The sequence below is a fragment of the Alnus glutinosa genome, chromosome 1, assembly GCF_958979055.1.
Source record: "Alnus glutinosa chromosome 1, dhAlnGlut1.1, whole genome shotgun sequence".
Lineage (NCBI taxonomy): Eukaryota > Viridiplantae > Streptophyta > Magnoliopsida > Fagales > Betulaceae > Alnus > Alnus glutinosa.
Genome location: NC_084886.1, coordinates 42,337,275 through 42,361,659, shown reverse-complemented (window position 1 = coordinate 42,361,659; position 24,385 = coordinate 42,337,275). Strand labels below are relative to the sequence as shown.

Below are 24,385 nucleotides of genomic sequence, written 5' to 3'. Positions count from 1 at the left end.
GAAGGTTTCTAACAATCCTTAATTTGACGATGGTGTTAACTAGCTCGTTGGAGACAAGATGTTGAGTAAAATCGTCCGATTTTGGTAATGTCGTCAAACAGACGACTTCACTACGAATGCTCTTAGTTTAGTAGGCTAGATTGGAGAAAATTTCTTCAATTCATTTTAAAGAAAAACTTTGCCAATGATTCAAATATTATCAACTAAAAATAAAATAAAAATTGGCATTATCAATTAGAAAAATCTCAAGCTTAATTGTGTCAAAAAAAAATTCTCTTTGATTTAATCTCAATAGAAGTGCAAACTTCTGTGCTCATTCAGTAGCACATTGGGCCGTAGCCAGATCTTTTTTCTGGCCGCATTTCTATTGTTCCTCTTTTTTCTTCTGTTCTTATTGTAAGTGGGAAAGATCCACCTCTCACTAGTTTATTAGGTTTATAGTTCTTTTATTTGCTTTTAGTTTGATTTGTAATTCGATTTCAATGTACCTAAAAAAAAATAAAAAAAAAAATAAAAAATCCCAGAGTATTGAATTATTTATATGTTATTTTTGCATTGGTATTGTAACACTATTGGAGATAAGCAGTTATATCAAAAAAAAAAAAAAAATTGGAAATAAGAAAGTCAATTGTTGCCATCATTTTTTGTCGTTAAGACTAAAGAATTTCAATACGTAACCTCTTTTAACGTGTTAGAACTGCATGATGGGACGGTCCTACGATTTAAGGGACGTGAAGTACACGCGCAATGGGGGGCAACTATTCGTACATAATTGATGAAGGAGGGATGTTGGAAAGGGAAGTGATAATAATGCAGTACTAGTACGGCCAAGTTCATGATTGTATGACGAAATCGGAACCATTCATTTGGCGTTGTCTTTTAGCTGCTCCGATTAGTTGCTGTCGGTTCAGATAATCAGGATGGATAGCCTGAACAAATCATCATCAGATCAGATTGATCCGAGACTGAGAGAGATTTTTCCCTCGGGCAGGGTCCCAGATGCAGCATTGAAATTTAAGCCACGTAAACAGTGGACGTACTTGCTGTGTGGTTTGGTGTTACTTTGCTTCTCGCGGTGGACCAATCATACGCTGATCTATCTTGGTCTGTTAATATGTCTGTGGCCCTCCAAACTTTAGTGGGGCCCGGGACAATTGTGTCCTTGGCGGAGCTTGACTCGGTAACGTGCTGCGTGTCGCTTTACCCTTATCATTATACTGTTTCTTTGGGCTGTAACATCTCGTACGACGTTGTGGTATTTGCTACGGTGTCAATTTCTTTGTTGCCCGTCTTTCATGGGGTCGAATAAATTGACACGTTGAATGGGTTGAAAGAAAGTGATTTTGATTAGTTTTTTATTTTTTTATTTTTAGAATGATAATATAAATGTGACTAATGACCTAATTTAACAAGATATTTAACTATTCATAATGATATGTATATACTTCTGTAAAAAAAAAAAAAAAAAAAGTATTCATAACGATACGTATCTTAATCTCATGTGTATATACAAGCTTTATTTATGTATTTTCATAAAAGAAAAGCGTCTAAAAACTTGTATATATACATGAGTAAGATTCTACTTAAGCCTTATGAGATAATTAGTATCGTAACAAATACCATGTTTCGCAACCGATGTTTACATCGACCCATTTTATCGATGCTGACTTGTTAGTATTCATTTCTCTTTTGATGGATCCAGTCATCTATCGGTATTAAATGACTTAACATTATGCTTGTACATATATAGTACTACGACATTTTAATCCAATCTATAAGTCACCCCCTCTGTGACTCGATCACAAAGTTGTAATCCCTTCGATCCCATACTTGACATGGTAGTGGCTATGGTACTAAAATATACAAATTTTTGATAGAACTCATCCTTGAAAACTGACTTGCAATGAAAAGATGCCTAATAACTTATATGCACATTATTAAAATTGTACTTAAGTCATATCAGATGAATACTATCCTATATATGTTTATATCAAACTACTTATCCTTATTTCTGAAAAATAGCCAATAAAGTCAGAGTTGCTTTGTAAAAATGGCAAAGATCAAGGATCGTCTGGTTATCAATTAAATTGTAGAGTAGCTCATATTTTTTTTTACAAGTAAAGCATCAATTATGAAAGAGAAATGTTATACGCACATGCATTCTTATTCTCACACCTTTTAAGTGTATATTTTTGTTTTTACCTTTAAAAAAAAGTACATTTTTTGATATTACAGTAAAAATAATAATTAAATTTTGAATAAATCACTATCTAATTTTGAATTTAACAAGACATCATAAAATGTACAAATTGATTGATCAAATAAAGGAAGGATAAACCGATCGATAAAGCTTCCCCAAATTGTGACGACTCATCGCTACTATGCCCAGCAGCCCATGATGTCATGTGACACAAACAAGCTTGCTCATTTTGTGATGGAAAGAACGACAGGAGTTTTTTATTTATTTATTTTTAAAAAAATGGATATAAATGCGTAAGAATTTGTTGTACATTCGGGCAAAACCAAGACAAAGAAGAGGTGAATTAATTGGACAGACAAAAATGATTAATTAGAAAAGGAAATTCATTGTGATATGTATGTACAAAACCCTAAAAAGGTGGGATTGGCGAACAATTATTTTGTTTACCAGACGCTAACGTCAAAGTTAGGAAGTCTCACCCACTTGTCGATCAAAAAGGTGTTCCACATGGAGGCAGAGACAGGTCACATGCCATGACACTCACCTGCAATTGACGTGGTCCACTGTCTTCTCCGACGGGTTTTCACGCGCTTTAGTATATCGTGAAAAGCGGCATTTGAGGACCGTCTTATATCCTCCAAATCGCATGCCTCTGGCAAATTCTCTCTCCGCTGACTCTACTCTGGACTCTCGTCAACATTAAAATCATCTTATTTCCCATTCAGGTGCTGACAGTCGACGGTCAAATTGAATCAACCTATTCAGCATTTAGCCAAGAAAAAAAGAAGAAGCAATGAGGCTAATCTACCCACACTTCTTCTTCTTCTTCTTCTTCTTCTTATTTTAAATAATATTAATGTGTCATATGAGACGCATAATAGTCGCTAATTAGTTTGGTGTGACACATCGTTAAGTTATTGGACAAAATGACCGACTGCGTTTATTAGATATACACAAATACTATCTACGATACTTTTTAAAACCGAGGGGTATATGTTTCAAGAGTAATGCTACATATCATCCATTTGTCCTCTTTTTGTCCTCCCAAAATTGATGTGTCTCTTAAAATCACTATTGGATCAAAATCCAAGAGTAATATATCACAAATTCAATGGTGATTTTAAGAGCCACATCAATATTAGGGGGACAAAAGGAGGATAAGAGGATGATGTGTAGCATTACTCATGTTTCAAAGTGGTAGTTCAATCGGCTGGAAACCATGTTTCATGAAGCGGAAGTCACTAATTCGAATTCCTCCTCCCCTCTTGTGTGGACTTGTCACAGATAACAAAAAAAAAAAAAAAAACCCAAAGAGTATATGAAATGCGCTTTCTATTAGCCAATCCAATTTGGGTTCAAAGAAACCAAATCAATGAAATCTAGTAAATTAGGTTCATTTTGTTTCCTGATCGCCTGTCAGTTGTCACCAATTTGCTGCAATGGCCTGATTGGGTGAGACCAAACATCATAATTAATCTATCCGGCCCGTAGAAAGGTATGCAGAGTGGGCAAGCTTGGCATGATTTTGGTCCTCAGCAATCAGGATCATATCCGTTTACCTTTCTAAGGTTTTAATTAGCTCATAATAGTTGCTTTAAGATGTTTTGAACTGTCTCTCCATTTGGCACTTTCTTGCACTAATTCCCCATAACCATCATAATGCAACACTAGAAAAAGCACCAATCCAATGAATAATGTTGTCCCTGGTCTTCGATCATTATCTCTAGTGGTAATTGTATTCTAACATAACATGCTTGGAAACATTAGAGCTTAGCGAGACAGCAAGAATGGTCAACTGCGCAATTGCTTGACATTCTTGAGAATGTCCAATGAAATTCCTATATTCAAGTTGTTCCAAGGTAATCGTGATTACCCTTTTTCCAATGGCTATATATATATATATTTGCATCCAAAGTGCTTGCTTTGAAGGTGGTCAAAACAAAAACAAATACAAAAAGGAAAAATATTAATTTTAAGAGGTCTAACTCATCTTCTTGATTTTGTTGAATAAGTTCCAAATTATGTTACTGGTAGCTAAGGGAATGTTTGAGTGATTTTTGTTTTTCAAATATTTCATTGTTATTTAGAATTCAAATTCTACTTAGATTTTATTCAATATTTTCTAATTTTGTCTTAAGTTTTCTAAACCATCCAAACATAATTTCAAAAAACAAATTCTTTCGGTATTCACAATTTTAAATATTTTTCAAAAAAATCACAAACCCAAATAATCTTTAAGTCTTTCCCTTCTTGCTCTCCCTTCAAGATAGTCGTCAATGAGGCTGGCCTAAATTATTTTCTCACTAATGGAGAGGATGAGAACCTAGTATATATATAAAAAATTTGAATGGGGTCCACCCTCCTAACCTTAATAGGGTTACAACCCATATATTGTTTACTACATTAAGTAGGAAATGGGAATTTAATTTCTACACAACTAAGGTGTATAAAGCTCAATAATTCAATGATCAGTTAATAACATTTGGGTCTATCATTTTGAGTTGTGTCCAACATGTTTTAGTAAACCAAAACCCATCGTCAATGTAAAACCCAATTAAAAAATTATTCTAACATATTTTTCATATTGTTTGTGTGATATTGATGTTTTCTCAAAAATATACATTTTTTTTTCTCCAACAAGGACCTTAATTTGATGTGAACGTACTAACATCAAAGTTGTGTTTATAGAGCAAGGGATTTTTTTTTTTTTTTTAAAAGAGAAAACCCAAAATGCTTTAAAAAATATAATGTTTCTTAAAATATTTTAAGACGAGAATGAATTTGTTATTGTAAAACCTTCTCCTCCAAAATGCTTGAAAAATCTATTTCCAGAAGAGAAATGCTATTTTGTATTTTCTTGTCATTATCTCGTTATTCTTTACTGATGTGACATTGTCAATCTACCGTTAATTTTTTTTTTTTTTTAAAAAAATTAAGATTGATCTAAAGGTGAATTGATAATGCTACGTCAGCATATAATAATAGGATAAGGATAAGAGAATACAAAGTAACATGTATCTTTTTAAAAGGAGAAATGCTATAACACCTCCTGGTGTTCTTCTAGTGTTCTCCTGCAATGGCATAGATGTAATTAAAAAATTACATCTATATCCTTTTGGATGGCATAAATAAAACTTTTTAATCAAAAAAATTACATCTATGCCATTTCAGGAGAACACAAGGAGATGCAATAGCATTCCTCTTTTAAAAGAGGTTACTAAGGCAACATTGTTGAGGTGTCAAGATTTTTCCATCCTCACAAATTGTTGGCAATTTTTAGTTGGTTGTTATTACGAGTTGTTATCGCTTATTATCTTAGGAGCATCGGTGAAAATGAGAGCTGATAATAAACGCCTGCATCCACTAACCGCATATACGAATGTGGATACGGTTATTAATCGCATCTGCACTTCCTTTATATATAATATATATTATATATATTTAATTAAATCTCGTAAAATGAGGTCGCTATGAATTTGGTAAATTTATAATACTTAGGTTTTGTTAGATTTTTTTTCACTATCATCTCAAAGTCATACCTCACTACATTTACTTTTTTTCTTTTTTCGTTTCTTTGGGTAATCCAAATCACTCTACGAGATAATGACATTTTATGATTGATAATCGTGAAATGTGTAACAAGTGAAATCGTACTTTATTTAAACTTGGATATAGTAATAACCGTATTATTTAATATTGCATATAGATTTAGATAGTAATCCAAAATGCTCATTATCTCATATGCGGATACCAAATAATAACCGCATTTAATAACTGCAATAAACGCGCGGATGCAGATAGTAATTACATGATACAAATGATGATATTGCTAATAACCGCTTCTGCATTTTCATCACTACATATATAGGAATAATGCTACATACTTGTTGGTACAGTTTCCGGTATGGTGTGAATCTGCACGTTCCTTTGATGTTCTTCACGCTTCTCAATAACTCTGCAAAACAACAAAACCTAGGGACCCTTCCGGGGGTCCCACTCCGATGCCTAAATTAGCTTCTGTGAGAAAATAATGCTTTGTGCATAAAAATTGAGTCTTTTTTTATACCTGGGGTATGAGCCTATTTATAGGCATAGAGGTGGAGTCAAACCTGGATTAGGACTCCTGCTCCTTGTTGATCTAGAACTGCTGTCAGAGTTCTAATTGGACTTTAATCCTTTACTAGACTTCTAATTGGATATCTTCTTAGACTTTCAATCTGATATCTTCTTAGACTTCTGATCTGATATCTTCTTAGACTTCTGATCTGATATCTTCTTAGACTTCTGAATCTCCTCTTTGGATCGGGTTGAGTGGGATTTATCCCCAACAGTTACCCCCAATTCCCTTATCCAAAGCTTGCTTGAATAATGGGAATTCCATGTCTAAAGAAACCCGATCTTTGTCTCCTTCTGAAAACCTGCTAACCTGCAAAACCCGAGGGTTAAATCTTACCCCCCAATTACCTTCTTGTTTTTCCTTAGGGTTTTCTCCCTGTATCTTGAAAAATCTGCAAAACCCGAGGGTTAAATCCGACCCCCCGAGAAGTTTCTTCTTGCTCTCGGCTAGGACTGATCCGGGACTCTCGGCTAGGACTGATCCGAGAGTTTTCTTCTTGGTCTCGGCTAGGACTGATCCAAGACTCTCGGCTAGGACTGATCCGAGAGGCTCCTTCTCGGCAAGGACTGATCCGAGAAGTTGTTCTTGCTCTCGGCTAGGACTGATCCGAGCTTGATCTCGGCAAGGACTGATCCGAGAGGCTCGCTCTCGGCTAGGACTGATCCGAGCTTGATCTCGGCTAGGACTGATCCGAGAGGCTCCTTCTCGGCAAGGACTGATCCGAGAAGTTGTTCTTGATCTCGGCTAGGACTGATCCGAGAGGCTCCTTCTCGGCAAGGACTGATCCGAGAAGTTGTTCTTGCTCTCGGCTAGGACTGATCCGAGAGGCTCCTTCTCGGCAAGGACTGATCCGAGAAGTTGTTCTTGCTCTCGGCTAGGACTGATCCGAGAGGCTCCTTCTCGGCAAGGACTGATCCGAGAAGTTGTTCTTGCTCTCGGCTAGGACTGATCCGAGAGGCTCCTTCTCGGCAAGGACTGATCCGAGAAGTTGTTCTTGCTCTCGGCTAGGACTGATCCGAGAGGCTCCTTCTCGGCAAGGACTGATCCGAGAAGTTTTTGCCTGCAAAAGAAACAACATCAACGGGTTCCTGGTCCTTAGACCGGGAATACTCCGATGCTTAAGTCAGCTTTATTCATTTATTCTGAAAATACTTATTCCCAAAATCTGGGGAATTTTCTGTCTAGTCTGAATTAAAAATAAAATTCTAGTTCTTTGCAAATATAAATACTAAAAAATAAAAGCAAGCCTGAAATTCCCGAGAGTCCTTTTTATGGGATCACGGGCAGATACTGTTGTTGCCTCGGCTCTCTATGCTGTGGGCTTCTGCTTCTTCGGTCCTCTCTTCTTTCTATGTCATCTCGGGGAGCATTCTCTTGAGGCCTTTCGTCTAGTTGAGGACGGTCTCGGGGATAATAATCCCGTGGCTGTTGATCTCGGGGCTGATAGTCCTGATGATTCCGAGGCCTGTTATTTCCTGGATGGTTCCGTCGCTCTCCCAAGAACCGAACTAGCTTGCCATTCTTTATGAATTCTTCTATTAACAACCTTAGGGTTACGCACCCCTCGGTGTAATGACCTGCTTGTTTATGGAAATCACAATACTTCCCTGCATTCTTATAAGGAGGATCACCTGGTATCTTTTGTGGTTCCCGAAACGCCGGATCTCTCTTGATCTCCATGAGGACTTCTGATATCTCGGCATTGAGAGGTGTAAAGTTGTAATCTTTGAACTTCTTTACCTGCCTCTGCTCTTCCCAATCAGCTTTCTTGAGTTCTTTCCTTTTCTTTTCTGGGGCTGTCTCTCGGGGTAGTCTAGAATTGGCCATAGACTTCAGCGTCTCTTCCTGATTGATGAATTCTTCTACCTTATCCATGAGGCCCTGCAAGGTACTCGGTTGCTTCCGGATCAACTTCTTCATCAAAGGCTCCTCGGGTGAAATTCCCTGATAAATGGCAGCAAAAATCATATCCTCGGTCGGATCTTCGACCGTAGCCTTCTCTCGGTTGAACCGAGCCATAAACTCCTTAAGACTCTCATTGCCTTGCTGGTGCAATGATAGCAAATATCCCGAAGGCTTCTTCCTTGTCCGGAAAGCCAAGAACTCCGTTAGGAATATCTTGGACAATTCCTTGAACTGATCAACGGAATTCGGGGGCAGCTTCCTGAACCAGTCTCGGGCATTCCCCGAAAGAGTAAGAGGGAAGGCCCGACATGCTACTTCATCGGGTGTCCCGTGAAGGTCTAGATGAGCTTTGAAATTCTCTAGGTGATCCAAGGGATCTCTGTCTCCTGCATAACTTAGAATTTGGGGTACCTTAAACTTATCGGGAAGCTGATAGTCTGCCACCCGTCTGGTGAAGGGTGAGTCTGTACCCATTAGGAGCTTGTCCACCATTACGGATCTGCCTTTGTCCTTTCTTTCCATCTCCATGTCCGTGCACCTTCTCTCCAGCTCGGCAATAATTCTGCTCAGATTTCCTTGACGGTCATCCTCCCTCCGAGGATTAATGTTGCTATTGTGATCTTCTTCCTCACGCTCATCCCTGTTCATCTCGGGATTGGGCTGTCTCGTCCTCATGCGTAACAATTCTGCATTTAAGTCTTCAATCTGGGCTTCCAACGCTGCTATGCGATCTTGATCTCCACCCCCCGGGGGAGGGTTCGGTGGAGGCTGCAAATTATTCTGAATAGCCGGTTCCTGTGGGGCCACGGGCTGTCGATTGGTCTGGCTTCCGGAACGTGTGTTCATCACCATGCTGGATCTTTTTTTTTTATGAGGAACGAATAATCGTTCCCACAGACGGCGCCAAACTGTTGGTACAGTTTCCGGTATGGTGTGAATCTGCACGTTCCTTTGATGTTCTTCACGCTTCTCAATAACTCTGCAAAACAACAAAACCTAGGGACCCTTCCGGGGGTCCCACTCCGATGCCTAAATTAGCTTCTGTGAGAAAATAATGCTTTGTGCATAAAAATTGAGTCTTTTTTTATACCTGGGGTATGAGCCTATTTATAGGCATAGAGGTGGAGTCAAACCTGGATTAGGACTCCTGCTCCTTGTTGATCTAGAACTGCTGTCAGAGTTCTAATTGGACTTTAATCCTTTACTAGACTTCTAATTGGATATCTTCTTAGACTTTCAATCTGATATCTTCTTAGACTTCTGATCTGATATCTTCTTAGACTTCTGATCTGATATCTTCTTAGACTTCTGAATCTCCTCTTTGGATCGGGTTGAGTGGGATTTATCCCCAACAATACTCATCTTCTAGATAAATGTTTTCTTGTATTTTCTTATTATTTCCTATTTCACTCTTATACTACTAGGCTGATGTGACAATGCCTATCAACAATTGGATCAGCTTTTATGAAAAAATAAAACAAATTCAAAGGCTAGTAGACTATCAACCAAGTGGTAATATGGGAGTGGGATGACTGACGAGTATTTTAAATTACTCTTATCACAATACCATTGATTTTAGCACACAACTAATTAAAAATTAATTTTTTAACATTTAATATAAAACATTTATTATAAGGTCACATTTTAACCTTTTGCCTCATAGCATTCTTAGTAGACTCACCAAAATTGGCAAAATCTATTTTGGTGAGTTAATTTGCCGAAATTGTCCAAAATGAGTCACCAGCAGCCTCATCAATTTGGTGACTGAACAGTACTCACCAATAATAGTGAGCACTATGCACTCATTAAAACAATAAAAAACTATTAAAACTTTATCATTTCTCTCTCTCTCTCTCTCTCTCTCTCTCTCTCTCTCTCTCTCTCATGCATCACATAACCTCTATTTTGAAAAATATTATTTAAATGGAATAGTGATAAATGATAGCTAAAATGACGAGGTTGCTAGGATGCTTTTAAAAAAGTGGATGGCTAAAATAGAGAAAATTGATTTTAAACTATTTTGGCTAGTAAATTTTGGTGAGGCTATTAACAATGCTCTTAGGTCTCAATTTTCATTGAACCGACCCTCAAGGTATATTATGTTTGTGCGTGGAAATATTATTTTATTAATGAAGTCAAAGTGAAACATTTTTTTTTTCTAAAGCATTAATGAATACTGTAAAAAATATAAATTAAATAATTAAATCCACAGTTTTACATTAATTTAAACTTTTGAGATAAATGATGATTTAATATGGAATTAGCAGAAGTTCAGAGTTCGAATCATGTTTACATAATTCATCTCTAATTTAATTTAAATTAAATATTTCACGTATTGAGACTCACTCATTAAGGTAGAGTTTTTTTTTTTTGACTTCTTTCTTTATCCCTTTATGTTTGATGGTGTGGTAAATTGCAATTCAAATGTAATAGAATTCACTTTTGGATATATAATTATATATACTCTTTCAAATTCTTTAAACGGAGAGACACCATGTACGCTATTAAACATGTTGATGACTATGCATGTCAAACTTTTGATGTTAGAGACCTACAAGAAGGTCAAAGGTCAGAGTGCCATGCCGGTGATGACGGTAGAAGAAGAATATACCTGTGCTACGTACGATTTTTCCTCACCTGTAGGCTGTAGAGGTTGCGAAGTACCACTTATATATAAGTGACCTATTTAATCAAATAAAATTTAAAATTTTCAATTATTTATTGGTCAGATCAGTTTATAAATTCGAGCAAATAATTGTAAATGATCTTAATCATTTTTCGTTTGAGAGGCCAGCAAAGAGAGAAGTTTCGGTGCGTGCGCTGTTTGGTAAGCTTGGTTCTTGGGCTGGGCTGAGTTTTTTTTGGGCCAATGGGCCTGCTCGAACTGGATACCTTCTGAATACTCCAAAATGGAGAATTCTTTTTTTTTTTTTTTTTACAAATATAAAGTCTCGACCATTCATATATTACTACCTCAAAATGGTCTCTCCCGACTTCCTTTAATTAACAAAAGTTGGTCACCTCTCTCCAACCAATAATACAGCACAGAGAAAAATGATGTAATAGTATTTAAGAGAAACTAAATAGTGATGGATTTAGCAGCTGTTATTGCATGAAACCAGACCCCCCACCCCAAACATCTCTTTAAGATAATAGAATGGTCCCCCAGTGCTGAACGCACACTGCACAGTAGTATATTAGCCACATTGCTGTCCCTTGGGAGTGTTTCCCGGGTCACTCACTATCTCTTAAACTGTGCACAGTGCACCAGTTCAGGCTTCAGACTGTTCAGCTCTCTTCTTTCCACCTAAAAGTAAACAGAATGAGCTCAAAGCCTTTCCTCTTTCTCGTGTCATTGGGTACTATGCCCTTCAATTATCTAGCTGCCCCCCCCCCCCCCCCCCCCCCACCCCCACTTGATTTCTGAAGGCATTATCACCGAATCCTACAATTTTCTTCTTTTTTTAAAAAGCTTTTTCAAAAAGGTTTTGTTATGGGCATGGTGGCCTTTGTTTTGACAAAAACATAAAAAATGCAAATTCAGTTCACGTTGTTTACTTGATTTACAATTAATTGAACGTGGTATTAAAATGAACTCAAAAATTATTGAGGTATGTCAAAATGACAATTTATTCTTTATAGTCAAATTCTATTAACTAAATTAATATATTCCAATAGTGTGACACGTCAGAGCCAATAAAAATTATGACACGTGTCTTATTTAAGTCGATGTCACACGTACAGAATTTGTTAAGCTAGTGGACGAGATTTGACTGTAGGGAGTAAACTATTTTTTTGGCATACTGTAGGGACTTCTAAGTTTATTTTGATACGACAAGAAACTAATTGCAAATTAAGTAAATTACAAAAGACTAATTTTGCATTTTTTTTTTCTTGTTTTGGAGCCTTTATTTTGTTTTTGGCTTAAGAAAATATTCTAATGTAATATAAAGATAAAAAAATATTTTTTATTATTTTTAAGAGTATTTTGTGTTTGAATTGCCTATTCTCTAATTTACCCAGCGGACTTTGTTACCAAAAACATCTATGAAGTCTAGTGAAAAAGTTGGAAGGACGATTTTGATGCCTAAACAAGTAGCTATATTTTGGAAGCCAATAATTTTATGTTTGATTGTACGTTAAAGACAATTATTTATTTTTAAATTTATGTAATTTTTCAAGATCTATAACTCCAAGTAATTACTTTTTTTTTTTTTTTTTTGGAGGGCTCCTCATAATTCCTACTTTTCATTTTTTTTTTTTTCATTTTTAAATAAATCTCTTCTTATCGATAAAACTCAATTGAGCTAAAACTGATCAATACAACGGGATAAAACATTCTCTACAAACAATAGTATAGATTATTGAAGGAATGTCTTCCAACCAAATTAAATCTATGATATGGGTAACAACCTCTTTGGTTAGGCCGTGAGCTGCTTTATTTTTGGTCCTTTTAATATGTGCCACCTTAAAAGAACGCAATAAAATCAGAACTTTTCTGATATCATCCACAAGATGCCCATATTTGCTCAACTGAGGGAACTCCATGTTAACATCCCTGATAATTTGTAAGGCATTTCCTTCTAGTAGGATATGAGTAAAACCTATGTTCTTAAACGAAAAGCTTGTATTTCAATATGGATTAGGATGACTTTGTTTTAATTTCTAAAATAAAAATATCAGTTTGCTGCATGTATGAATCATCTCTCTGTCTCTCTCCCCGGCCCCTTGATCTTTAAGTTATTGCTACAGCCCACTTGTCTTAATTTGAGATTAATAATATGAAATGGGATGTTAATCAATGAGGCAGTTTTTCTTTGATTATATATATATATATATATTACATGTTCAATGTTTTTGTTTATTCAAATCAAACTAGTTAATCTCTCTCACACTGTTGTCTTCCTCAATTATAGTATATAGGATAATGTGCTTGCTAATAAATAATCAAAATACCACCCATATATAATAATCCAAAGAATTACTCTATGTTTATTAGCTGTCTAGACTTAATTAGTGCTGTCCAAATCTTAATGGAAGCTTTTCAAGGCACGAATATGATATCTACCACTTGAAAACTTTGTCAATGACAGGGAACCCCATCCCAAGATGGTAAAAATAACTTAATGCACCAGCTCTTTTAAGGGGCAACTCGGTCAGTTAGAGTATCTTTGTAGATATCATTGATTCAGCTTTCACATGGCAAGAGAAATTACTCTCATGTGCCCACATGCTTAGGCCTCCTCCCATGTTATAATCCCTCTAAGCAGGGGAGTCAAACTAACAAAGCTTTTTTCTCTTTGACTAATGCAAATTTAATAATCAACTGCCACCTAACTCTATTATCCCTCCCTCTCTCTCTAGGTTCCGCCAGCACAATTTTCAACTATTTTATTACTTTCTACTCACAAAGATTCACGTTAACTATTTACTATTCAAACACTAAATGTGAGAGAGCTCTTATGAAAGTCATACCAGCCTGAATACAATGAATAGGTATCGGACAATCCATTCAGGATTTCTTTTCTTAAAAGGGTTTTATGGATATTCGAGTAATAAATATGAGAGAGTTCTTATAAAGCGTATCTGCCCGAATACGGCGAATAAGTACCAAGCAATCCCTTCAAGATTTCCTTTCTTACTAGGGTTGTTTCCATGAAAACCCAAACAGATTAGGACAACCTACATTGACCTGTTTCTAATTCATTCATCTGTTTCAATATGGTATTCATGCTGTTGTTTGCTTTTTCACCCTTAATCAGTAAAAAGCCTGAGGTGTGTCATTTACTTCTCACACATTTTAAACCGTATAAACAAGAAACTCCATGCACCTCGACAACATCATATTACCATCTTTTCTTTTTTCCTTTTCTCATTGTATTATACTTCTCCCTTTCCCCGGCCCCTGCCATAAATTAGGGAACTTTCCTTAATGCTCTTTTCTTTTCTTTTTCTTGGAACCAGGGAAAAAAAAAAAAGAGGAAAAAAAGAACAAAGCAACACTATTTAAAATGGGGGAAATGCTCTTTTGAACGAAAAAAAGAAAAGGAAAATGCTAGACATATAGTCTTTTTAATAGTTTCATGTAATTGTAGGGTGTTAAAATGAGTACTGCTAGGTGTTACTACAAATTTCACTATAAGTCATTTTACAAATTGATGTGCGGCCGGAAATAATTAAGCAAAAAAATTGATTTGTCAATTTGATTAATTAGTGGCTGACTTGTCAACCATATACTCTTAATTATTTAATCAATTATGGACTGTCGCATTAATTTGTATGAAAACTATAGTAAAAGTTGTAATACCCTCGATATTTGCCATTTAAAATTGCATACAAAAATAAGGTAAAAACCTCTTTTGTCTTTAGTTCCCAAGGTGTCCATGTGCTGTTCCTATATTCTAAACACAAACTTGCCTCTCTTGTTTCGCCTTCACCAGACCAATTCATTTTTTAATAATCTCACCGGCCAAAAATGTTACTACAATTACAAAAAACAAAGAGATTAAAAATAAAAGAAACATCAAAGCATCTCCTTTCCTTTATAAATCACAAATCTCATGCATCTGATCAAACACACCTCACTAGCCAGCCAACCAACCACACAACCTTATTCCCCTTCGATCTCCCCTGTATCCACAAACAACCAGGATGGTAGCCGTAGAAACTGTTCAAACTACCTCTACATCCAATGAACAACATTCGAGTCCCCGGATTTCTTTCTCTGCTGAGTTCCTCGATGAACAGGACTTCATCTCCTTCAGCCCAAACTCTCAGGGTGAAAAAGGAAAAGACAAAGAAAAGGAGATGGATAAAGCAAGAAATGCAGAATTTGAGTTCCTATCGAGCAATGTAAGTAGCCATGCGATGTTAACAGCAGATGAGCTTTTCTTCGAAGGGAAGCTCCTTCCCTTTTGGCAAATGCAGCAGTCAGAAAAGCTCAACAAGATCAGTCTCAAAGGGAAAGACACAGAGGGAGTAGGAGAGGTGAACAAGGAGGAGAGTAACAGGGGAAGTTGGTTTGTTGATGACGACCCATCTCCGAGGCCACCAAAGTGCACCGTTTTATGGAAAGAGCTATTAAGGTTGAAGAAGCAACGCGCTTCTTCTTTGTCACCATCTTCTTCTTCCTCATCTTCTTCCTCTTCTTCGAGCTCACTTGCCGATATAGCTGCGAAAGACGAAGGGAAGGAAGGCAGGGGAAACAGAGAGAAGCATGTGAAGAGGATAAAGAAGGGATTGGAGAGGACAAGATCAGCGAGTATTAAAATAAGGCCTATGATTAACGTGCCTATTTGCACACAGATGAAGAGCAGCGCCTTACCACCATTGTTTCCACTCAAGAAGGGAAGATTGGAGAGGTGAGGATGCGAAAGCGGCAGCTAAAGTTCCCTCTGATCTCTGCAGAGTTGTTCTATATGTTTTTTTTGATAAGTAGAGTTGTTCTATATGTTCATCACTCTCATTTCTTTTATTTCATTATATATCTATCTCTTTTTTTTTGCTTAGATTAATGTTAATTATGGTGGGTTATTGTGGATCTGAAGAGTGACAATGTAAATGCTGACTTCTATTTTTGTGAGAAATTAACATTAATTTTAGTTGCATGCCTTCTTCTATTGCCTAGAAGCACATTTTTCTGTCTCCCATGGATAGGGAACTAAGAGGTGAGAGGTTCATGCCAGATGCAGGATACAGGGCCTGTGAAAAGGTGGGTCTCACATGGAGGTGTTTCAGACAGAGTGTGTACTTCATTTTTGTAGAAGAAAAGGGTCTAAAGGCCATATGGTCGGATTGTCCTTTATGAAAAATGTGAAATTGAGCTGAAAGAGCTATGTTATTGTACATCTAATTGTACAGTTCCCTGTGTCTCTCTGGAATTTGAAATTGTCTAATTATTTTAATCCCAGTTGCGAAGTAGAGGTTATGAATGATTCCAGACAGTAAGATCAAAGGGTTCCCCTGATTGAGTACCATGGCTAATAATAGTAAATGAACATACTGTTGGATCTGGAAGGGTTTCAGTGGTCAATGTCAAGGTCTCCTCAGAGACATCCAGAAAAATTGGAAACAGTTCAGAGATACATAAAAAATGCTCAACGAGCTACAAACGCAGAACCTACATAGCAAGGGTAACAATTATGTGCCCAACAGAAGAAATGGAGAAAATGAAGCCATAAGGAAGAGAATCAAACCATGTTACATTACAAAAACATGAACAAATAATCTTTTTTCTTTTGTTTAGTACAAAAACATGAGCCAGTATGGAAAAAAAAATAAAAAAATACAAGTATTTATACATAAAAGAATAAGAAATGACTACATGGAGACAATCACATAAAATTTTGGAAGCATGATCCAAACTGACAAAAAAAAAAAAAAAGGAAAGAAAAGAAAAAAAGGAAAGAAGCAGATTGACTGAATATGAACAACCATTTTGAGTATGCAGTTTGTGGACTCTCCAAATTGCTTCAAAGAGCTGTCCCCGCCCAAGTACAGAAGTCTAAAGCAGGGAGAGCTTTCAATTCCAGAGTGGGACAGCTTGCAATAAAGAACTTCCAGCAAAATTTGTGAAACAAAATGTGAGATTTTTTTTTTTTTTTTAATGGAATATATCTATACAAGGATGAATGGCCAGAATCTCCTTTATTGTTGGGTCCATAGATGTACTTGCTCAAGAAGGCGGAGGAGAAGAAAAATTATTTCCAGGAGAAATCCTGATAATAAAATTGAAACGATCAGCATAAGCAGCGGTGGATAAGATAGGGATAATAAAACTAGTGGATGTTCACACACTTACCTAAGGTTCAGTCCAGACTTTCCATCAAGGTTACTTGGAACTAGACCAGTCAGATTATTGTTCTGTAAGAAACTGAAAGACAGAAGGAACAAAGTTAGGTATGTAATACTCAGAGTTGCCATATTTTCTAATCAAATATTAATATAAAGGCCAAAAAAAGATTAAATTAATGTTTGTCATCCAGTGGCATTGTCAGAAGCACAATTGAAAATCTGATTATTAAAATCTTCAGAAAATTGAAGAATAAATTGGTGTAATAATGGATGGCATATTAAATTTAAAACGGAAAGGTGAATATGTACATCAAAAAGCATTGATTCCATGTCGGTAAGCAAGCAAATGGCTCTACCATATAAACCAAGAGCAGACCATAAGATAAAAGGTGATTGCTGCACTTGAACAAATAGGACAGATCACATGGAAATCCTACAGTATCTAGATGTAACTTATAGCACAATTAAAAGCATGTGCTTTTTAATTGTGGCCGTTCTCATTCTGATACGGGAAAAAGAAATCATGTGAAGTAGATCAAGTACAGGGGTCCAACCAAGTTAAGATTGGGCAGCAACATTATATAGTTAATTACAAGATGAATTATATATGCATGCATGAATATTAAATACACATATTAGGACCAAAAGTTAAAAACTTCCAGTATGTATCATATAGACCCATTGTTTTCTTAGACTTGTCCATCATAATATTATTTATTTCCCTCATTTGCAATGTAAGCTATTGATCTCATAACATGAGATTGTCTCTGTTCAAATTACACAGGCATATTCTAAGTTATCTGCTCAAACTGTGCAGTATTCCAAGCACAAACGACAAAGTAAACTAAGATTTTATATACGCTAAAATGAAGAGAAAAACCAATGTTTAAATGTGAGATCCAACAAGGGAACAATCAATTTTTGGATTGTCTATACCGCTGAAGGCTTCCATATCCCTCTTTTCTCAGTTCATATTTGCTAAATTTTAATCCACATAATGTACATTTTCAGGCCACTTAGTTAAAGGCAAAAAGTTTGTGAGATCTTGCGAATGTGTATATTGGTTAGCAGTAGCATCTTTGGTTACTTTGAAAGTCTAAAAACCATAATCTATTGCCTTGAACAAAGTTAAATTTGTAAGGCAGCAAGTCCTTGTCATGTCCGGTGCTCAATAACACCCCATAACTATATGAAGGTTCAACCCCATTACTTTGCTCTAAAAGGGGAAGATGAGAAGGGGTTGTGTAGGAAATGTGGGTAGAAGTACCAAGACAAAAATATGATCAATAAAAGACGCAACAGACAATATTGGCTTTAATATGACTAAGCCAGCTCCAATTAATTTGAAAAAGTAAAAAAGGATTTATGTAGTTGAGACTAAGCCTTATTAAGTTGAGTTGTATGAATACATTATATATCAAACTGCATTAATATATTAACAATGGTTAGTTGAGTTCATGGAAGATAGATAGAGCTGAATGGTAAAAAAGGATTCACGTAGCTGATCCTAAGTAGTTAGACTTAAGGCTTCATTGAGTTTAATTAGATCTATAACAAAGTACCAAAGAAAATGAGAATTAGTCATTATCCTTGTAGCAAACCAAAACTAACTTAGCGATAGATAGATTTCTAATCTAATATTTTATAACCCAAATAATTGTGGTAAGATATGCTAGTAGATAATGCTTATCACTCATATTATTGCAACGGTTGATATCTAATACTTTATAAGAACCTCCACAGCTTTAGAGACAACTCAATCTGATCAAAATTAGTCCTCCTAGAAAGATTTTATTACAGTACTTCCTAGGACTTTGTAAAGGCAGTCATAACTGCTCAGGATAACTAAGAGTAGAAAAGTTAATAAGTATACCATTTGACACAATTTGGATGGGGCGTGTAGTAATGTAGATTGGGATGCAGGGTATCTTCCTTACCTATGAAGTACATAGGTCTTCCCTGGGAGCTTCGTTTAAAGCCAAGTCTATTTGGGATGACATCATTGAGAAGGTAGAGCGGTGTTTGGCTGGATGGAAGAGGATGTGCTTATCAAAGGGTGAGATAGTTGCTTTGATTAAAAGCGCTCTATCTAATCTGCCTACCTATTTCATGTCCCTTTTCTCCCTTCCAGTTGGTGTGGCTAATCCCCTAGAAAAGTTGCAGCGGGATTTTTTGTGGGGGTGGCATAGGTGAAGAGTTCAAATTTCACTTAGTTAGCTGGACTAAGGTATGTACTCCGATATCTGAAGGAGGGTTGAGAGTTCGAAATTTACTTGTGTTCAACCAGGCTCTTTTGGAGAGGTGGCTATGGTGCTACGTTCATGAGAGAGAGGCCTTATAGAGAGTGGTTGTGGATTCCAAATATAACAGTGCTTGGGGTGGGTGGTGTTCTAATAAGGTTCACGGGTCGTATGGGGTGGGGCTTTGGAAGAATATTAGGAGAGGCTAGGGGGAGCTTTCTAGCTACTCTAGATTTAAGATGAGGGTTGACTCCAAAATTCGATTTTGGCATGATGTTCAGTGTAGGGATCAAGCTCTCAAGACATCTTTTTTGGACTTGTTTAGCATTGCCCAATTTATAAATGCCGTTGTGGCAGACCATTTGAAGCTTTCTAGTGCTTCCTATTAGTAGAATATTTTAACTCTTTCAAAGCGGCTCACAATTGGGAGATAGATCTCTTTATCTCTCTCTTCACTTTGTTGTATTCCATTAGAGTGAGACGGGGTGGTAGGGACAGACTTTGTTGGATTCCTTCTAGGAGAGGGTTATTCAATGTTAGATTTTACTATAATGTTCTTGTCTCCCATGATTACACTCCCTTCCTTTGGAGAAATATTTAGCGGAATAAGGCTTTCTTGAGAGTGGTTTTCTTTGCTTGGTTGGGCACTTTAGGAAAGATCCTCACCACGGATAATCAAAGGAAACGACATATCATTGTGGTTGAGTGGTGTTGCATGTGTAATAAGAATGGAGAGTCAGTGGATCATCTTCTACTCTATTGAGAGATCACAGGTGCACTTTCGAATGCTATCTTCAATAGTGTAGGGCTGCCTTGGGTGATGCCTAGAAGGGTGGTAGATCTCTTTGCCTATTGGAGAGCACCGGGTGGTAGGTTTCAGCTTGATGCAATTTGGAAGATGTTCCACCTTGCCTTATGTGGTGCCTATGGAAGGAATGAAACGATCGTAGCTTTAAGGACCATGAGAGGACCTTACTAGAATTAAATGCTTTATTCTTTAAGACTCTCTTTCTTTGGGCTGCTGCCTCAGATTTTAGTATTTCAAACTTTCATGTTTCTTAGATCTCTTCTCTGCTACTAGCTAGGCTTCTTATACTCCATGTGTAATTAGGGTGCCTTTGCGCTTTTTCATGAATTTGCGATTACTCATAAAAAAATTGTATGGAACTAAATCAATCACATAAGAAAAATATAGAAATTATAAAAGAATGTGTAACATATGATATATCTATAAAAACTAACATGCATGCCATATTGGAAAATAAAACTTACAGTTCACGCAAGCTGTTAATGTTCCCAAGTGATGAGGGAATTTCTCCATTGAACTGATTATCTCCCAAATCCCTTGAAGGAAAATGGAATTGAAATTAGAGTAGGTCAACATTATTATCCACATAAATAGTCACATGAAAAGGTCCCAGGTTCTAACCATTCGGTTAATAGAATGCAAACAATGGAATAGTTAAAATAAAAGTAACTGCCAGGGGAATATGAATTACTTCATCATACCATAGGCACAATAAGTTCCATGTCAGTGAAATACATGATACATTATAGATGAGGCTCATGCGGTAATAATTTCCTATGAAATCATGTTTATAAGCTCAAGAACAAATGATAGTAGGCAATAAGGCAAAAAAAAGAAAATCCCACAACTTACAATGTCTCTAGCCTCTTCAATGAACTGAGATCAGGAATATGTCCAGTCAAATTGTTATTTCCAAGCCAGCTGTCAATAGCATTAAATCGTCAATCATCATATCCCTGTCCCCCAATTTCATTAATCAAAATTTATCATTGAAAACGTACATGTGAGTCAATGCTGTCATATTGGCAATGCCAGGTGACAGCAATCCTGAGAGAGCCATGCTTGTCAGGTTTCTGGAAACAATGGGAAATAGTAAGCTTCCTGTTAGGGAATACAAAAGTATAAAAATTATCGTGATATAGTGGGTCAAGTCTCACTCACAAGGTGATCACACGAATCTGGGGGCCTTCAGAGCACATAATGCCAGTCCATGAGTACTGGCGGGGCAAACAAGGATCACCATTCCAATCGAGTGGGGGATTCTTGAGACCATCTTTTACTTTATTCAAAGCAATAACTGTAACAAGAAATGTAGTTACCCTTTTAAAAATCAACATGAAGAGTAATAAACAATGTTGAAAGAGATTGGGTGGCGAGAGAAGGAATCAACTCAACACTTTATCCTGGTTAAAAGACACTTCAATTTTCTCAAAAGAAGCTGTTATTAAGGCCAGATTAGTCAATGCTTACATGAGCCACATCCATTGCTATAGGAATAAGTATATAATGCCATAAGGCAGAGACTATGATTAAACTATCAAGTTTCCTCCCATTACGCACAACACATTCCTATATCTTACTTCAGCCATATATGTTTTAACCTGGCTCATCAAAGAAATAGCCACACTAGCAACTTGTAAACCTGGGAGAATGTTGGAGATTTCACACAGATGAATTCAGTTTCATTTCATTTTTAGAAGATGCAATACGAAAATAACATACCATCTCGAGTAGTAGTTCTTCCTCCAAGAGCCAGCAAGTCAAAAACCTCTCCGGCATTTATCAAGGGACCAATGTTTGAACCAACAGAAGGGGTCAAAGTTATCTTTGTAGGACCGGCAAGAGGCCACTGAGTTGCAAAGACACAAGTACCAGCTGGAGTGACATTCAAACTGCGGAAATATGATATGTTATTTATAGTTATATCAAATACCCTTGAGCTCCAATTACGAGCATCTGCAAAGTATAGAGCAATGTAGTAGTTTGACTTTGGAAGGGACACTGGAGGCCAATTCCACTCCATGGGTTGTACTCCATTAGTCATCAGTGCTGTCTCAAATATCTTTAAAGGAGGAAGATTCCAGAAAGCAGAAACAGATACATTTCTGTTGCCTGCTACTGTAGAATAAATTCCCCCAAGTGGCTCCCAAAACCGATCAAATGGATCATCAGGATACCTGATGATAGCCCCCCAAAAAAAAGACTTAGCAAAAGAAGATAAAGAATATGCAGCAAAACAACTTCAAAACTTCAACGTTGTTAATAAGGTAAATCCCATTTTACCGACAACTTGAAAGCACCCAATGTTGCAAATCAATTCAAAAGCACCTTCAATTCTTTATTTATTTATTTTTAATTTATTTTTATAAGTTATTGGTGCCAAGGGGAGGTGGAAGGGGAGATTCGAACTACTGACATCTACTTCATGAGGCGTGGTTCCCAGCTGATTGAGCTACCCTTTGGGTTTCAAGTCTGACATATTTCACACACACCCTCACACATCAATTCTCTTGATTACATAATTATTTCTCTGTCATTGAAACTATTTATGGGAAAACAGTTCCTTCTAGTCCATGGGTTTCTAGTTTTAAATTGTCTCTTCTCTACAGGTTAAATAGTTTTTTTTATACATTAAAAATGAATAAATTTTGTTAATTGACACAAAGTAAATAACAATGCTATAGCTTTTAACAGTTGAGAAAGTCAATTAATAATAACGAGCGCATGACTTACAGATTAAACTTCCTTCTAAGTCTACGATCCCAAAACTTATACAACTTAAACAAAAAACCATTACACAACCTAGAACAATTGTCTATATATAATCCAATAAAAAAATTCAGGCAAGTTGCTTGAACAACGAATAATCAAAATTCACATAGCGAACTATTAACAATCCGCAAATGCAAAAGCTTAGTAGAATTACATACCGAATGATCGGTCCCGAGTACCCGAAAGCGTGCCTTGCAACCAAGCGGAGACCAAACTTGCTGAAATCCGTGGAATTGTAGAGCGAATCAGCGACTATCAGAAACTCCAACGCCGATATAAACGGGTCCGAATCCGTATACGTGTTCGCCCCGATACAGACGCTCATGGTCTTCCCCTGAGCGGCAAAAACCCCTTCGTAGTACGAGGACATGCCGTTGGCGTAATCCTCCGTGGTGTTCACCTCGCTCCAGAGAGTCCCGTCGACCATCTGATCGAACACAGGCGGCGAATCCTGGCCGTTGATCCCTCCGTAAAAGTAGGTGGTCCGGATCAGGTACTTGGCAGAGCGGTACACCGGCACGACGTAGCAGAACTTCTTGTAGAGGTTGTTGCGGAGAGGGAACGATTGGACGGTGGAGAGGATGGGAACCAGGACCGGGGCGGTCAGGTTCCTGGGGGTCCCACCGGACACGAATTTCTCGTCGGAGAGCCATTCCCGGCCGTCGATTGTAGACTTGGTATTTGCGCCGCAGTTAATCAAAATAGCTTTGGGGAATTGGGACTGGGAGAGTGAAACGGAGAGGAAGTTGAAGAGGACGAGGAGAGCGAGGAGGGGCGACATGGTTGAGGGATTGGCATGTGAGAATGAGAGAAGACAGATTTTAGACGAAATATGGGTTTTTGTTTGAATTTTGTTAGACTTGGTGTTGGAGTTGAATGGGTCTACCTCTTTGGTGGTTGATGCAAGCAAGGAATAGGAAGGGGGTTGGAGTTGGGGAAGAGAAAGGTATACCAGGGGGGTGACGCGGGAAAACTAGGGCCAGGTCAAAGCCTCAGAGAGTCAGAGGGAGGCATTTGTTTTTTCGGCTTTTAGTTTGGTGTGTTAGGTACGGTAACAAAATGGAGCCGTTGCGTTGCAGTTAGAGATTTTTCATTTTCATTTTCTTTGTTTTTTGTTTTTTTTTTCCATTTTTAAAACAGAACCCCGGATAAAACTCCGGCAAATAATCATGGGCCTAGCACAGAAACTTGGGCCAAACCTCTTAGCTGGCCCATTCGAACCTCTGTTCTTATGGCAGACGTTCATCCTTCACGGTTCATAGGATTCCCTAGTCCTGATGGGCAGACGTTGACAGCAGGGGGCAGGGGCACTCCATTCTCTATTCTTGTACATATTTTTATTTTTATTTAGGTTGTTAAAGTAGTGCGGGCCCCAATCCCCCAATCTCTCTTTCCAATCGAGATTTTGTGTACCTTACGCAAAAGAACTCGCAGGGACCATAATCAGCATCCGTGTAAAATCACGTCCTCAAATCATCACTTGCACGGCTCCGTCGGTTGGGTTGGTTGGCGCTAATTGATGAGGTTATACCCATAAATGTCACGTCAAA

The 24,385-nt window shown here is 37.3% G+C and overlaps 2 protein-coding genes across 2 annotated transcripts; one reads left to right on the top strand and one right to left on the bottom strand.

The window, feature by feature from the left end:
- The first annotated feature begins 14,780 nt into the window (after positions 1-14,780).
- LOC133882312 (uncharacterized) lies at positions 14,781-16,067 on the top strand. Its single transcript, XM_062321456.1, has 2 exons — positions 14,781-15,583; positions 15,908-16,067. The coding sequence occupies exons 1-2, from the start codon at positions 14,874-14,876 to the stop codon at positions 15,927-15,929; spliced, it is 732 nt and encodes a 243-aa protein (XP_062177440.1). The 5' UTR covers positions 14,781-14,873; the 3' UTR covers positions 15,930-16,067.
- Positions 16,068-16,403: 336 nt separating this feature from the next.
- On the bottom strand, positions 16,404-23,880 carry LOC133882302 (putative leucine-rich repeat receptor-like serine/threonine-protein kinase At2g14440). The gene is made up of 8 exons (XM_062321446.1): positions 22,994-23,880; positions 21,786-22,240; positions 21,225-21,360; positions 21,065-21,136; positions 20,916-20,984; positions 20,528-20,599; positions 17,023-17,094; positions 16,404-16,939 (listed from the first exon to the last, which is right to left on the bottom strand). Exons 1-8 carry the CDS (start codon positions 23,614-23,616, stop codon positions 16,897-16,899), a joined length of 1,542 nt encoding a protein of 513 aa, XP_062177430.1. The 5' UTR covers positions 23,617-23,880; the 3' UTR covers positions 16,404-16,896.
- Positions 23,881-24,385: the final 505 nt, after the last annotated feature.

Bases quoted from the DNA above. Each gene is read 5' to 3' on its own strand.
- LOC133882302 (XM_062321446.1), bottom strand. From the start codon at position 23,616: ATGTCGCCCCTCCTCGCTCTCCTCGTCCTCTTCAACTTCCTCTCCGTT. The intron at 21,361-21,785 runs GTATGTTATTTT...TTCTTGTTACAG, and splicing joins AAGAACTACTACTCGAGATG to TTATTGCTTTGAATAAAGTA. The intron at 21,137-21,224 runs GTGAGTGAGACT...CATTGTTTCCAG, and splicing joins CAGATTCGTGTGATCACCTT to AAACCTGACAAGCATGGCTC.
- LOC133882312 (XM_062321456.1), top strand. From the start codon at position 14,874: ATGGTAGCCGTAGAAACTGTTCAAACTACCTCTACATCCAATGAACAA. The intron at 15,584-15,907 runs GTGAGGATGCGA...GGTTCATGCCAG, and splicing joins AAGAAGGGAAGATTGGAGAG to ATGCAGGATACAGGGCCTGT.